The following is a 14828-nucleotide window of genomic DNA, read 5'->3' as shown; positions in this document are numbered from 1 at the left end:
TGACCAATGATAACCCTGTACACTAGCACCATCCTACAATAGGGACAATTTATAAATTCTACCAAAACCATTACATGTGAGCAAATTTGGGCCCTACATCTGAGGGAGAATGTGCTTGTTCTGGAGAGGGTCCAGAGGAGGTTTACAAGAATGATTCCAGGAATGAGTGGGTTAGCATATGATGAGCACTTGACAGCACTGGGCCTCTACTCGCTGGAGTTTAGAAGGTTATGGGGGGACCTCATTGAAACTTACAGAATAATGAAAGGCATAGTTTGAGTGGATATGGAAATGATATTTCCGCTGGTGGGAGAGTCTAGGACCAGAGGTCATAGCCTCAGAATTAAAGGGTGCCTTTTTAGAAAGGAGGTGATGAGGAACTCCTTTAGTCACAAGGTAGTTAATGTGTGGAACTCATTGCCACAGAGGTCTGTGGAAGCCAAGTCAGTGGAAAGGCAAAGATAGACAAATTCTCGATTAGAACGGTTGGAAATGGGATTGGAAGGCAGGAAAATGGGATTGGGAGGCAGCCACGGATTGAATGGCGGAGTAGATTCGATGGGGCCTAATTCTACTCCTCTAACTTGTGAACTTGTGAACCTACAAACCTGCAGATCTTTGGAGTGTGGGAGGAAACAGGAGCCCCTGGAGAAAACCCATGCAGTCACAGGGCGAACGTGCAAACTTGCAAGACAGTACCCATAGTCAGGATCAAACCCAGGTCTCTGGCTCTCTAAGGCAGCAACTCTACCGCTGTGCCACTATGCCGCCCCAACCATAGAGGCAACCTTGCTTAATGATGGAACACATATGTGAAGCATGAGGGTAAGGAATGAGCGTTGAATATTATGGTGATATTTAGAAGGGTAATGAAGAGTCGAAAGTGACCCTCATGAACCTCTTAAAGTGGCCAGATTAGGTTTAAGAGAGGAGATTCTAGATAGCTGGTGGCTCAGAATTCAGTGGTGGAGCAAGAGATGTTGATGCATGGGGTCGAGTTGGAGAATGTGATGAGTGGGGTTAGTAGGAGATAGGTGGGGGGTTAATAACAATAGGATTGAAAAACAGCTTCAACACAAATATAACAAAGATATACTGAAGATAATGTTTGCATGAAGCCCACAATAGTTAACAAAGACAAGGGTACTGGCAAAGGATATTCAGCACACATGGTGTACAGTAAGCAGCATGTGTTCAACAGGCTTCATTCAGAGAACAGCATGGAAACAGGCACATCGGCCCACCGTGTCCATGCCAACCATTGACTGGTTCAATGTTATGCCACTTTCAAATCCACCCCCTACACACTAGTGGCAATTTTACAGAGGCCAATTAACCCTATAAACCTGCGCATCGTTGGGATGAGGGAGGAAACCGGAGCACCCAGAGGAAACCCATGTAGGTCACATGGGTGAGCATGCAAACTCCACGCCGGCAGCAGCCAAGGTCAGGATTGAACCCAGGTCTCAGGCGATATGAGGCAGCGGCTCTACCAGCTACGGCACTGTGGTTGAATTTAAATTTACAAAATGGAGACACAAGGACTACAGCATGCTACAGAAATTGAGCAAAACACAAAATGCTGGAGGAACTCAACAGATCAGACAGTATAGGTGGGGGAGAATGGACAGATGTTGTTTTGGGACCCTTCTTCAGATGGAAGGGTTCCAATCTGAAACATTGCCTGTCCATTCCCTCCAGGTGCAGGCTGATCTGTTGAGTTCCTCCAGCACTTTGTATTTTCGGTAGTTTGCTAGATGAAAACAGCTGAGGCAATTTTATACTTCAGATTTTTGTCCAATACAAACTAGATTCTGAATCCTCAAACTCAACTGATGAAGGAATATTATGCTGTGTTCCTTCATTAATTTGGTGAACCTTACTTCAAACATGTATTGAGATTTGTTTTTGCGTATAATGCGTCTTGTTCCTTGGACCTACTGTCTGCTAATTGGTTTGGTTCATTCAACCGCCCTGCCCCTCACAGCAGATTGGAGTACCCTGAGACTTGCCCACAGTCATTTGGGATAAAAACTGTTTGGTCCTCTTTCTAACATTAAGAATGCAGTTTGGCTGTTTCATGGACAAACTGCAGATGCTGATTTACAAAAAAAAACCACAAAACTTCACCTATCCATGTCAACCAGAGATACTACCTGACCTGCTGAGTTACTCCAAAAGTATTGTCTGTTCCTTGTGTACTTCTTGTTCATGATCGCAGAATTGTATTCATTGTGTTCAGGGCTAATGTGCATTTTGTCGAGGTTGCCTAATTAACTAGTGCTTGCATTATCTGGCGCTACTTCAGCAGAAAACTAAAATATTTTAACGCTAATGAGCTCCAAAACAACTCCTGCTGTAGTTTTTTTTTTCTTAATGAGCTGTTCAGCATAAATTGCCCTCTTGATCTACAAGCAGGATGTGTTTCCAGCACTAAATCTTCACTAATTTATTATGTGTAACAATTTAAAATATCTGATAGAAGGAACTGCAGATGCGAGAATCTTGAGTCAAACACGGGGTGGGAGATTGCAACCTTCATGTGGTCCGCCCTTTTTTCGACGAATGCAATCAACCTGATGTGCACAATCAAATAAGATCAAATGGAACAAGTTGTCCTACAACTTTAGGCTGTGCACGCCATACGCAAGAAGAAGAAGAGTCAAACACAAAGTGTTGGAGTAATTCAGAGGGTCAGGCAGCACCTGTGGAGAGCGTCTGAAGAAGGGTTTTGGCCTGAAAGGTTGCCTATTTCCTTCGCTCCATAGTTTGTCCAGCTTTTTTTGTGTACCTTCTGTGGAGAACATGTCCACCAGATTGTATTTTAACCTAAAATGATCTAATCTTTGTATTAATAAGGGGTGGGACTAAGGGAGGTCACCTCACAAAAATAAAATATTGTTTGTTTTCAGCATTTAACAGCTTGTCATTGGTATCTTAGGCAAGGTAGGACTTGCAGTCAGGGAAATGCTCCCTCAGAACTTTTGGTCTAAGACATTCAGACGAGGAGCAACAAATAGAGGTTCCACCACAGTGCCAATCATAGAAATTCAACTGTTCATTGATCGGATCGTCCTAACTATAATGGTTCATCTTTGAAGCCGATCTGACCGTGTGGTGAGCTAATATGAGGATATAACCTCTTATAAGCTTGACGATGAGATGCTTTAGACAACTCGCCCACGTCCACTAGTAGAGGGCAAGTGGAGTTTTGTGAATATCTAGACTCTGGCCAATTTTGTGTGCTCCTTCGAGAAGTAGCAGATATTGCTCAGCCATGATCGCAGATGCTGGATAATCTGACTATCTTATCTGCCTTACGTTTACAGAGGACTATGTTTACTTATCTCTTGTGCTGCTGCGAGTTAGAATTTCATTGTTCTGTTTTGGGACTTTACTTTAGAGATACAGCGCGGAAACAGGCCCTTCGGTCAAACGAGTCCACAGTAACCAGGAATCACCCCGTACGCTAACACTATCCTACACATGACGGACAATTTAGAATTTTACCAAAACCAATTAACCTACAAACCTGTAGGTCTATGGAGTGTGGGAGGAAACCGGAGCACCTGGACAAAACTCGTGCAGTCAAGGGGAGAATGTGCATTTGGCGCATCGAGTCTACTCCGCCATTCAATCATCACTGATCTATCTTTACCTCTCAACCACATTCTCCAGACTTTTCCCCGTAACCCATGACACCCTTATCAATCAAGTATCTGTCAATCTTTGCCTTAAAAGTACCCAATGACTTGGTCTCCATAGTTGGGTGTGGCAATGAATTCCACGGATTCACCACCTTCTAATATATTCTTCTTCATCTCCTTTCTAAAGTACATCCATTTATTCTGAGGCTATACACTCTAGTTCTAGACTCTCCGACTAGTGGAAACATCCTCTATACATCCAGGCATTTCACAATGTGGTAAGTTTCAAAGAGGTTCCCCCTCATCCTTTTAAACTCCAGCGGGTACAGGCCCAGTGCTGTCAAACGCTCATCAAGTCAAGTCAAGTCAAGTTTATTTGTCACATACACATACGAGATGTGCAGTGAAATGAAAGTGGCAATGCTCGCGGAACAACAAAACAACCAAACAAATTATAAACACAATCATAACACACATATTATTTTACATAATAAATAATAGAAGGAAAAACGTTCTGTACAGTTAGTCCCTGGTGAGAAAGGCGTTTACAGTCCGAATTGCCTCTGGGAAGAAACTCCTTCTCAACCTCTCCGTTCTCACTGCATGGCAACGGAGGCGTTTGCCTGACCGTAGCGGCTGGAACAGTCCGTTGCAGGGGTGGAAGAGGTCTCTCATGATTTTGTTTGCTCTGGAGTTGCACCTCCTGTTGTATAGTTCCTGCAGGGGGGTGAGTGAAGTTCCCATAGTGCGTTCGGCCGAACGCACTACTCTCTGCAGAGCCTTCTTGTCCTTGGCAGAGCAATTCCCGAACCAGATGGTGATGTTCCCGGACAAGATGCTTTCCACTGCCGCTGCGTAGAAGCACTGGAGGATCCTCGGAGACACTCTGAATTTCCTCAATTGCCTGAGGTGGTAAAGGCGCTGCCTGCCTTGCCATCATATATTAACCCAGTCACCCTCTGTGATTTATAGGCGCTTCTAATTTGTATCTCCTTCTATTGTCTTTTGCAGATGTGCTCTCACAAGAAGTGCGGCTGGAGATGCCAAGCACCAAGCGGGTCTCCATTGGCGATAGAGTTGTCTTAACCAGTCTGATTATCACTGCCTCGTCAGATATAAACGTCACGTTTGTCAGTTGGAGGAAAGAGAACAGCGGAACGGTAAGTTAACAGAGGTTCAAGTGATATCATAGCAACAAAAATTGAATGTCTAAACTGAGGTGACTTCATCCATTTGGAATTGAAATCTCCAATTATTCAGCAACAAATGGCTGTGTTTGCTTCTTCTTCTTATCGAGACCACACACAAGATTAGAAGTTCTTCAGCCAGAGCTGAACACACTTCCCGGCATCTGCACAATGGTGCCTGTCTTGCGCTTCTTGTGCATGGTGGTGGATAGATTGGTGGAAACAGGGCCGCGACATGAATGCTCTTTCCTTGACCCGAGTCTTTGCTAGGCCACAGTTATCGATTCCAGCTTCCAATTTCCGTTTTACTATTAGAAGGTAATACGTTGAAACGTATGCTGAAGTGGATTCTGACAGCAATCCAGATATCAGGAATACCAAATGTCTATATTTGTGTGGTTTGCGCTTGGAAGGGGTGTGGTGTATATGAGAAATTAAGTTTAGCTTGGAGCTACAGCATGGAAACAGGCCCTTCAGCCCACCGAGTCCGCGCCCACCAGCGATACCCGTACACGAACACTGTCCTACACACTAGGAACAATTTACCATTTTACCAAGCCAATTAGCCTACAAACCCGTACGTCTTTCAGAGTGTAGGAGGAAACTGGAGCTCCCGGAGAAAACCCACACGGGTCATGGAGAGAACAAACAAACTCCGTGCAGGCAGCACCAATAGTTCGGATTGAAACCGGGTCTCTGGCGCTGTAATGCAGCAGTCTTATCGCTGTGTCTCTGTGGCTGCCCTAATGTTGATGAACGGTGAAGAAAAAATCCAATCTAAGCTACATTAGAAATGGCACAAGAAAGACCACAAAATGGTCAACAAACAAGTGAGTAACTAGGCAGCATTGTGATGCAGCAGGTAAGACTGTAGTTGCAGAGCACCAGAGAAACAGCCTGGATTCTGACCTCCAGTGCGACCTCATGATGTTTGTGACCGCAGAAATATCTCCTGGGTGGGAGAGGTTGGTGGCTGGGTGTGAAGTTGGGGGGCGAGAAGGAAGAGAAACCATCGTGACTATATTGAATCCTTTCAGTGCCCTTTACGTGGTGACTCTTTGCATACATGTGTATTTTATGCAAAACAAAGAATTTCACAGTACCAAGTACATGTGACAATAAAATATCATGAGAATGATCCTAACTGTCTCATTTGCATTTGTGTTGTAATGCTGCTGCAGTTATGACTTTGCTCTGCACTGGGTGATGTTAGTTAATCCAGTGGCAAGATTAAGTATGCGGGGGTATAGTAAAACCAATCCCTGCACCCACTGCACCTGAAGTTTCAGTCGGTTCACATGTCCCTCAGTGGGTTTTCTCCAGGTGCTCCGGTTTCCTCCCACACTCCAAAGATGTGCAGGTTTGTAGGTTAGTTGTAAATTGTGCCGGGTGTGTAGGATGGTGCTAGTGTAAGAGGTGATCACTGGCTGGCACGGACTCGGTGGGTCGAAGGGCCTGTTTCTGCACTGCATCCGTAAAGTCTAAACCCTCAGGAGAATTGATCTGAGAATTGAGTCTTTAAATGTCTCTTTACATTATTCCCAATAATTTAAAATACGAGGACAGTTCTACATCAGTAGTTATTTACAAATTTGCTTAGTACATTTCTGTTAGTGTTAAAGAATGTACAGATTTAGTTTGATTGTTTTAGTTAGCATGCTGCTAACTTTCCTTTTCTAAGGTATCTTATGTTTCTTCTTCCCAGATGTTAATTTACCAGGACAACAAAATTATAGCAAAGCCTGACTATCGTAACCGTGTTGGTTTCCTGCATTCGAAGCTAAACAGAGACGTGTCTATATATATCAACAACACCACTTTAGCTGATACAGCTCGCTATTCTTGCATGATAGTTACTACAAATCCTGATGACTTGAAAGAGAAAGCAACCAATCTGTCCGTGCTGGGTATGTACAGTCTGCTCTTATTATTACAAACCTCTGTATAAGGGTTTCAGTCATAGCATCCAGCGCCTCCCCATGGTAATCAGACAGTACTGTCTCTTTCAGGACACAAGCTGCGAGTTACACTGCGGGAGGTCACTGACATTGACGAGCAATTGCTTCAATCGTGACAGCTTTTGTTTAGCTTAGAGATACAGTGTGGAAACAGGCCCTTCGGCCCACCCAATCCATGCCGACCAGCGATCACCCCGCACACAAGCACTATCCTACACACTAGGGAAAATTTACAATCTTTACCAAAGCCACACGTACAAATGTTTGTACAACTGGCATATGTACAAACCTGCACGTCTTTGGCATGCGGGTGGAAACTGGAGCATCCGGGGAAAACGTACAAACTACACACAGAGAGCACCCGTCAGCACAGCACAGCATTAGGACAAAACCCAGGCCTCTGGCGCTGTGAGGCAACAACTTGACAGCTGCACCACCATGCTGCCCCTTAGCACAATTATACTCTATTTATCAATGTATCAAACACCATTTAATTTGGAGTAACAAAAATATTTTTTTAGCTGATAAAAAGAGCATTGCATTTGTATAAAACTCCATTCATAGAATGATTGGATTGAATCCCTTACTCGGTTGTAGCGGACATTCAGAAATTATCGTTCCTGCCCCATGGTCTGTTATAATGAGCGTTATCTGCATAACAATCTGCTCCGTCTGGCTCCAATCTGATTTAATGACTACAATTCCCAGGATGCTCTGCACCAGTGGGACTTGGCTAGTGGGTGCACATGTGCTGAGAATAAGGGGAGAGTGGCAGGTTTCTTGGCAGGACAGACACGATGTGGGGTGCCTGAGAATAATATATCAGGATTGCTTGAGTGGATCCCTTAGTTTTAAGGCAATGATGCCCTGCTCTTCATTATGGAGACTCCCTCTGTCATTCTTCCGTTTGGTGTAGGATAATATACTGTGATGCTAGATCATACTGCTAAAAGTACGGTAGAATGCAAATATTCAAACGTACCATCATCATTGTCACCACACTGGCAAAGGGCGCATGGTAAAGCCAAGACAAATTCCCATACAAGTCTTGAACCCAGCCTGACTTGGAGATTTGTCATCACTCTCTGAATCCTGAAACTCCATACTCATGAGCACCATGGGAGAGCCTCATTCAAATGGGCTTCAATTTCCAGGAGCAAATAGTGAACGGGAATATATTCTGGCCTTTCTTACAACACCACAATCTGAGCAGTAGAGTTGCTACTTTACAGTGCCAGATCCTGACTACAGGTTCGACCCTGTCTTTGTGTGCTTGTCTGTACGGAATTTGTACGTTCTCCTCGTGACCTGTGTGGGTTTTCTCCGAGATCCTCCCACACTCCAAAGACGTACAGGTTTGTAGGTTAATTGGCTTGGGATAAATTTATTAATGTAAAATTGTCCCATGTAGTGTTAATGTGCGGGGATCGCTGGTCGGTGCGGACTCGGTGGGTCAAAGGTCCTGTTTCCATGCTGTATATCTAAACTAAACTAAACCACAAACTGTAAATGAATTAAAAAGAAACATTTCTTTTGTCCAGAGATTCTTATGTTTGAAAACTAGATCAGGGAGTTCACTCTGAGTATTGTAGCAATTGCAATATGCTCCACGTGTTCTAAGCATCTGTCTCATTTTATTTTGTATTCCTCTTCCCCTCAAAACAGTTCCACCCTCAACACCAAAATGCAACATGTACGGGACTCAGATTATTGGGCATAACGTGACTCTGACCTGCCGCTCGACACGGGGAAAACCAGTCCCTACCTATACCTGGCAACGCAATACCCTCAAGCCGCAGTTTTTTAACTTCCCAGCCCACAGTGAGTATGGAAACTAAAGTGCTTTCATTGATTTATGTAATCTCGCTGAATTCTCATGAATAAACACGATGAATCATACAAATTTCATACCGTGCACCAGAGACTATATTTCCAACACGCTTCTTGTCTGTAGACTGTGTTAAGGTGTCCTGATGTTGGGATAAGCAGGATATGTGCATTGAGAGAGTCATAGTCATACAGCGTTGAAAGAGGACCTTCAGCCCAACTTGCTCACGCTGATCAAGATGCCTCCATCTGCACTCCCAGCTCACTAGGCCTACCTCCCTCACACTCTGTCCAAGCTCATGGGTAACTTTCTCTCACCCAGCCAGAGGCTCCTCATGGTGTCTCCCTCCTACACCTGGAGTTCCCTGGGTCTCTCTCGCCTGTATTCTCCAAGGTCCCTATGTCTCTCTTTCTCTTACTCTCCCCTTCAACTTCTGAGGTTTCTCTTTACTCCCCCCTCCCCCATTCCCCAGGACTCTCTCTTTCCTTATCTACCCCATGTTCCGCAGGACTCTTTCCTACTTGTTTTGTTGGACCAAACACTACTCCCTCTGGCTTGATATACTTTGGTGACCCAGTTTTGACATTGCCAGGGATGGTGACCTCCCAGTTTAAACATCTCTGATATGACTGGATCATTAATCTCAAAAAGAGACTTGCATGATGTATTTGCATGTTGGCCTCCATGGAATAGAGGGATAGAAATGTATTGTCTATCAGTGACTATGATAACTCCTCTGAAGTTAATGGAATTGAAATTCTCTAGAAGTTCAAGTTCAAGTTCACGTTGATTGCCACATGCACCAATTAAGGTACAGTGGAATTAGACTTACCATGCAGCCATACAATCAAAAGAGCACAATAGACAATAGAATACAACATCAACATCCACCACAGTGGCATCACCATTCTTCAAGGCAATAACGTTCAGTCACTCCTCCTCCTTTGTTCACCTGTGGTCGGGGCCATGAACCCTCCACAGTTGCCGCTACGGACAGCCCGATGTATAGACCCTCTCGTCGGGATGCTCGGAACTCCGACTTTGAGACAGACGGACACTCCGGGGCTTGGAGGTCCTGAATCGGCCTGAAATATGAGCGCACGCAGATACAGGCATACTTGTACACAGAAACACATACACGTACACACACATGTACACACACACATCCTACTCTTTCCCCATAATCCCTTTATTTTTTTTTATCTCTTTAACTCTTTATCCACTTTCTTTTCCTTTTTTTCAATTGAACCATGTTGCACCAGCCTTTCAGGCAGTGAATTTCCTCATCAGAACTTAAAAGTGGTTAACAAAAAGTTCTTAATTTTTTTAAATCCTTTTACATTCACCGTATCAATTTCTTCTGGTTACTCATACTTTGGCAACTGAAAACATCTCAATTTGTGGGCTGTCAAAACAATTTCTTGGCTCGAAATTGATTGCACAAGGTTATAATTTAATATGCTAGATAATTCAATTTCTGTGAATAAAATATTAAAAATGGATTGAAAATTTAGCATGAAGATTTGTGACTGGTTCTGGGTTTCTTCGTGTGTCTGAAGATATACACAACACACACAATACAATACAATTTATTTGTCACTTGAACCTCATAGAGGCTCAAATGAAATGTTGTTTCTGCAGTCATACACACAAGAAAAAAGACCCAAGACACAACACAATTTACACAATCTTAGATATACAATCCAATCCAATCCAACTTTATTTGTTAAGCACTTTAAAAAACACCCAAAGTTGACCAAAGTGCTGTACAGAAAAAAAAAAAAAAAATAAGCAAGACATCATAAAACAGGCAGAATAACAGAACATACAGCTAACATGAGGCGCATAAATTACATACGAAATTCAACAATAAATTAAAAAAACATAAAACATGAGTATGAACCACGCAGAAAAATTAAGCAAATAAAGTAAATAAATAAGTCGACACCTTACTGGTCTACAAAGGCCACGGAGAATAGATGTGTCTTCAGGAGTGATTTAAAAACAGCCAGAGAAGGGGCCTGTTTAACGTGTAGAGGCAATTCATTCCATAATCTCGGTGCTGACACAGCAAAGGCACTCTGAGTTTCCGCTTAGTTTTAGGCCCACTCAGGAGCAGCTGATCATCAATGATAACAATGATGATTACAATGGTATCTAAGATTGTGCATCTCACACTGAATGCTGCTCTAAGATTTTCATCAGATTATCATCACATCAGTTTGAAGAAAGGTCTCGACCCGTAACGTCACCCATTCATCTACAGAGATGCTGCCTGTCCCGCTGAGTTACTCCAGCATATTCTGTCTATCTTTGGTTTAAACCAGCATCTGCAGTTCCTTCTTACGCACTAAGATTTCCATTGTTGGCTTGGGCAATCGACATCAACTGAGTCCCTTGCACTGAACGAGGTTTTCAACGCATCTGTGAAGACTGAGAGACACAAGGGAATTTCATGGAGCAGATCCAGGCAATGGGAACTGGGAACTTGACTTGGACAGGCCCTCTCCAATTCTTTTACTTACTGATTCTCCTCCTGATTTACCACTATCTCCCCCACCATCCCATATCACCCAAAACCAAAGTAGTATCAACTCCAAGAGCTAGGATCTTGACACGAAACGTCACCCATTCCTTCACTCCAGAGATGCTGCCAGATATTAACCCAGATATGAACCAGTACCAAGGTGTGGGAATATTTATATATGCATGAAACAAGAAAATTAATCTCCAGGTGTTCAAACAGGATTATGTGCTGAGCAGCAACACTGAAAGTTAACAGTGACTGATTTTGTAGCCAGAATACAAACAGGGTTCATTGTTTATGTTGAGATCTTGCTTTGATGGTCCAGGCACCTGACCCAACCATTACAAAGCTAAATATAAAATGGGAGATTATTTAATAGTAGGATCGGGAATTTTATTGATTGGAGCAACTGAAAATATTTTTGGAATCCTCTTAATGGCAAGATTTTAGGATGTTCCCGATGTTGGTGGAATCCAGAACCAGGGGTCACACTGTTTAAGAATAAGGGGTAGGCCATTTAGGACTGAGATGAGGAAAACCTTTTACACCCAGAGAGTTGTGAATCTGTGGAATTGTCTGCCACAGAAAGCAGTGGAGGCCAATTCACTGGATGTTTTCAAGAGGGAGTTAATGTAGATTTAGCTCTTAGAGTTAAAGGAATCAAGGGATATGGGGAGAAAGCAGGAACAGGTACTGATTTTAGATGATCAACCATGATTATATTGAATGGTGGCGCTAGCTCGAATGGCCGAATGGCCTATTCCTGCACCAATTTTTCTACGTTTCTATGCACATTTAAATAGAAAATTAAAAAAAACTGAAATAAGGACAGAAACATATTGGAAACATTTTGCAGGGCAACACAGTAGCGCAGTGGTACAGTTGCTGCCTTACAGCGCCAGAGACTCGGGTTCGATCCTAACTACAGGTGCTGTCTGTACTGATTTAGCATGTTCTTGTGACATGCTAAACTGGAGTATACAGGTTTTCTCTGTATACTCCGGTTTCCTCCCACATCCAAAAAACTTACAGGTTCGTAGGTAATTGGCTTCTGTAAATTCTAAATTGTCCCTGCTACGTAAGTGTGTGCTAGTGGACGGGGTAATCGCTGGTTGGCGCGGACTCGGTGGGCCGAAGGGCCTATTTCCGCACTGAATCTCTAAAGTAAAGTCTAAAGTCAGGCAGAAAACCAGAGTTTCAGGTCAAAAACCTCATCATTATTGGGGCAGAGAAAGTTAGTTTTAATTTGCAGAGAAGGGGGGGGGGGGATGTAAAGGTGTAAAAGGAATATCCGTGCTGGTTCAGGGCCAGGGTGACTGTCAGGATGGGTTGCTGATAAGACAGTCAGAAGATGAGAAGGAAATATGATGAGCATACATCACCACCAGCTCTTCCAAGATCATCATTTCAAGATGTCTTGCCCATTTAATAGTCCCAGGTCTTGCCAGAGAATGGTTTGGTATTGGGATGGTGCGTAATCAGGTTATATTGAAGATATAACCCTGGACCTGAATAGGAATACTTCACTTCAAGGCAAACATTCATATCATGGATAAACACAGAATGCTGGAGTTACTCAGCAGGACAGGCAGCATGTTTGGAGAGAAGGAATGGGTTCATCATGAGCTTTAACTAAGTGGAAAATGAAAAAGAGCATCTTTTCTGATCTAATTCTAGTGGGTATGAATGAAAAGGCACTTGGGATGTATTTGTGACTTTATCCAGCAGGTTGCCGACCTTTGAGTCTCAATTGCATTTTGACTTTCTTAATACAATGTTTATTTTCTAGACTCTCAAATGGGAACTCTGATACTGAAGAACCTCACCAAGGAGATGTCTGGATTATACATTTGCAGGTCCATAAATTCAATAGGGAATGCATCATGCTCAATACAGATGGATGTGACAACTTGTAAGTACAGCAGTGTATTTGGGCCGTTCCTCGATTGTAATCATGCATTGACTTTCCGCTGACTGGTTAGCAGGCAACAAAGCTTTTCACTGTACCTCGTTACACGTGACAATAAACTAAACTGATGCATTTTGTTGATCCAAGTCAACTGATGTTAGTGATCAATTCTGTGGACATATTTTATGCCCTCTCTAGTTGTGTAACCCATTCATTCATGCACTGAGTATTTATTACCGAACAGACTTTTAAATAATGTTATCATCATTGTAGTGACAGATTATTATATCGTTCAAGGAATTTTTCCTCTAGCCACTATGATTGTAGACAGGGGTGAGGGGATAGCCTCATTACGCATGCGAGCTCTCCACGAGACATTCAAAGCCGTCCAGAGATAAATCTTCAAAACAAAGTCTCTTAATTAATAGTTTCTATATGGTAAAAACAGTGAGATATTAATCCAAACTTCTTCTTGTTTAAATGCACTTTGATCTTACTCATAGTCAAACTCGTACATGGGCGAAAGCTGTGCCTTCCCCACGCTTCTTCAAAACTAAAAACTAAAACTACTAGTGCATCTGCGCGAGAATCCCAGACTCAAACACGCCTACGTAATAAATCCCACCCACATAATTACAGGTAGATAACATTTAAAGGTTACACAGAAAAGCTGGAGAAACTCAGCGGGTGCAGCAGCATCTATGGAGCGAAGGAAATAGGCAACGTTTCGGGCCGAAACCCTTCTTCAGACTGATCAGGGGTGGGGGTGGGTGGGGACAAGAAAGGGAAAAGGAGGAGTAGCCGGAAGGCTGGAGGGCGGGAGGAGACAGCAAGGGAGCTGAAGAAGGGGAGGAGACAGCAAGGACTAACAGAATTGGGAGAAGTCGATGTTCATGCCCCCGGGGTGCAGACTCCCCAAACGGAATATGAGGTGCTGTTCCTCCAATTTCCGGTGCTGCTCGCTGTGGCCATGGAGGAGACCCAGGACAGAGAGGTCGGAGGCGGAGTGGGAGGGGGAGTTGAAGTGCTGAGCCACCGGGAGGTCAGCTTGGTTATTGCGGACCGAGCGGAGGTGTTCGGCGAAACGATCGCCCAACCTCCGCTTGGTCTCACCGATATAGATCTGCTGACATCTAGAGCAGCGGACGCAATAGATGAGGTTGGAAGAGATGCAGGTAAACCTCTGTCGCACCTGGAACGATTGCTTGGGTCCTTGAACGGAGTCGAGGGGGGAGGTAAAGGGACAAGTGTTGCATCTCTTGCGGGTGCAAGGGAAAGTGCCCGGGGAGGGGGTGGACCGAGAGGGAAGGGAAGAATTGACAAGGGAGTTGTGGAGGGAGCGGTCTTTGCGGAAGGCAGATATGGGGGGAGATGGGAAGATGTGGCGAGTAGTGGGGTCACGTTGGAGGTGGCGAAACTGACGGATGATTATTTTTTGTATGTGACGGCTGGTGGGGTGAAAGGTGAGGACTAGGGGGACTCGGCCCTTGTTGCGAGTGCGGGGATGGGGAGAGAGAGCAGTGTTGCGGGGTATGGAAGAGACCTTGGTGCGAGCCTCATTTATGGTGGAGGAGGGGAACCCCCGTTCCCTGAATAGGGGAGTCTGCACCCCGGGGGCATGAACATCGACTTCTCCCAATTCTGTTAGTCCTTGCTGTCTCCTCCCCTTTCTCAGCTCCCCTGCTGTCTCCTCCCACCCTCCAGCCTTCTGGCTACTCCTCCTTTTCCCTTTCTTGTCCCCACCCACCCCCACCCCTGATCAGTCTGAAGAA

At 44.1% G+C, this 14828-nt stretch overlaps 1 protein-coding gene across 1 annotated transcript in view; it reads left to right on the top strand.

Annotated features, from left to right (window-relative positions):
• The window catches only part of LOC129712410 (endothelial cell-selective adhesion molecule-like), a 93530-nt gene that overhangs the window by 64031 nt on the left and 14671 nt on the right, over positions 1 to 14828 (top strand). The window contains exons 2-5 of the mRNA XM_055660823.1: positions 4659 to 4807; positions 6540 to 6741; positions 8458 to 8613; positions 12937 to 13059. Of these exons, the coding sequence (XP_055516798.1) occupies positions 4659 to 4807; positions 6540 to 6741; positions 8458 to 8613; positions 12937 to 13059 (630 nt within the window). The remainder of the gene's footprint in view (positions 1 to 4658; positions 4808 to 6539; positions 6742 to 8457; positions 8614 to 12936; positions 13060 to 14828) is intronic.

The sequence above is a fragment of the Leucoraja erinacea genome, chromosome 32 (genome assembly GCF_028641065.1).
Source record: "Leucoraja erinacea ecotype New England chromosome 32, Leri_hhj_1, whole genome shotgun sequence".
Classification (NCBI taxonomy): domain Eukaryota; kingdom Metazoa; phylum Chordata; class Chondrichthyes; order Rajiformes; family Rajidae; genus Leucoraja; species Leucoraja erinaceus.
Note: the sequence above shows the minus strand (reverse complement) of the source record. Positions and strands in the feature narration are given on the sequence as shown.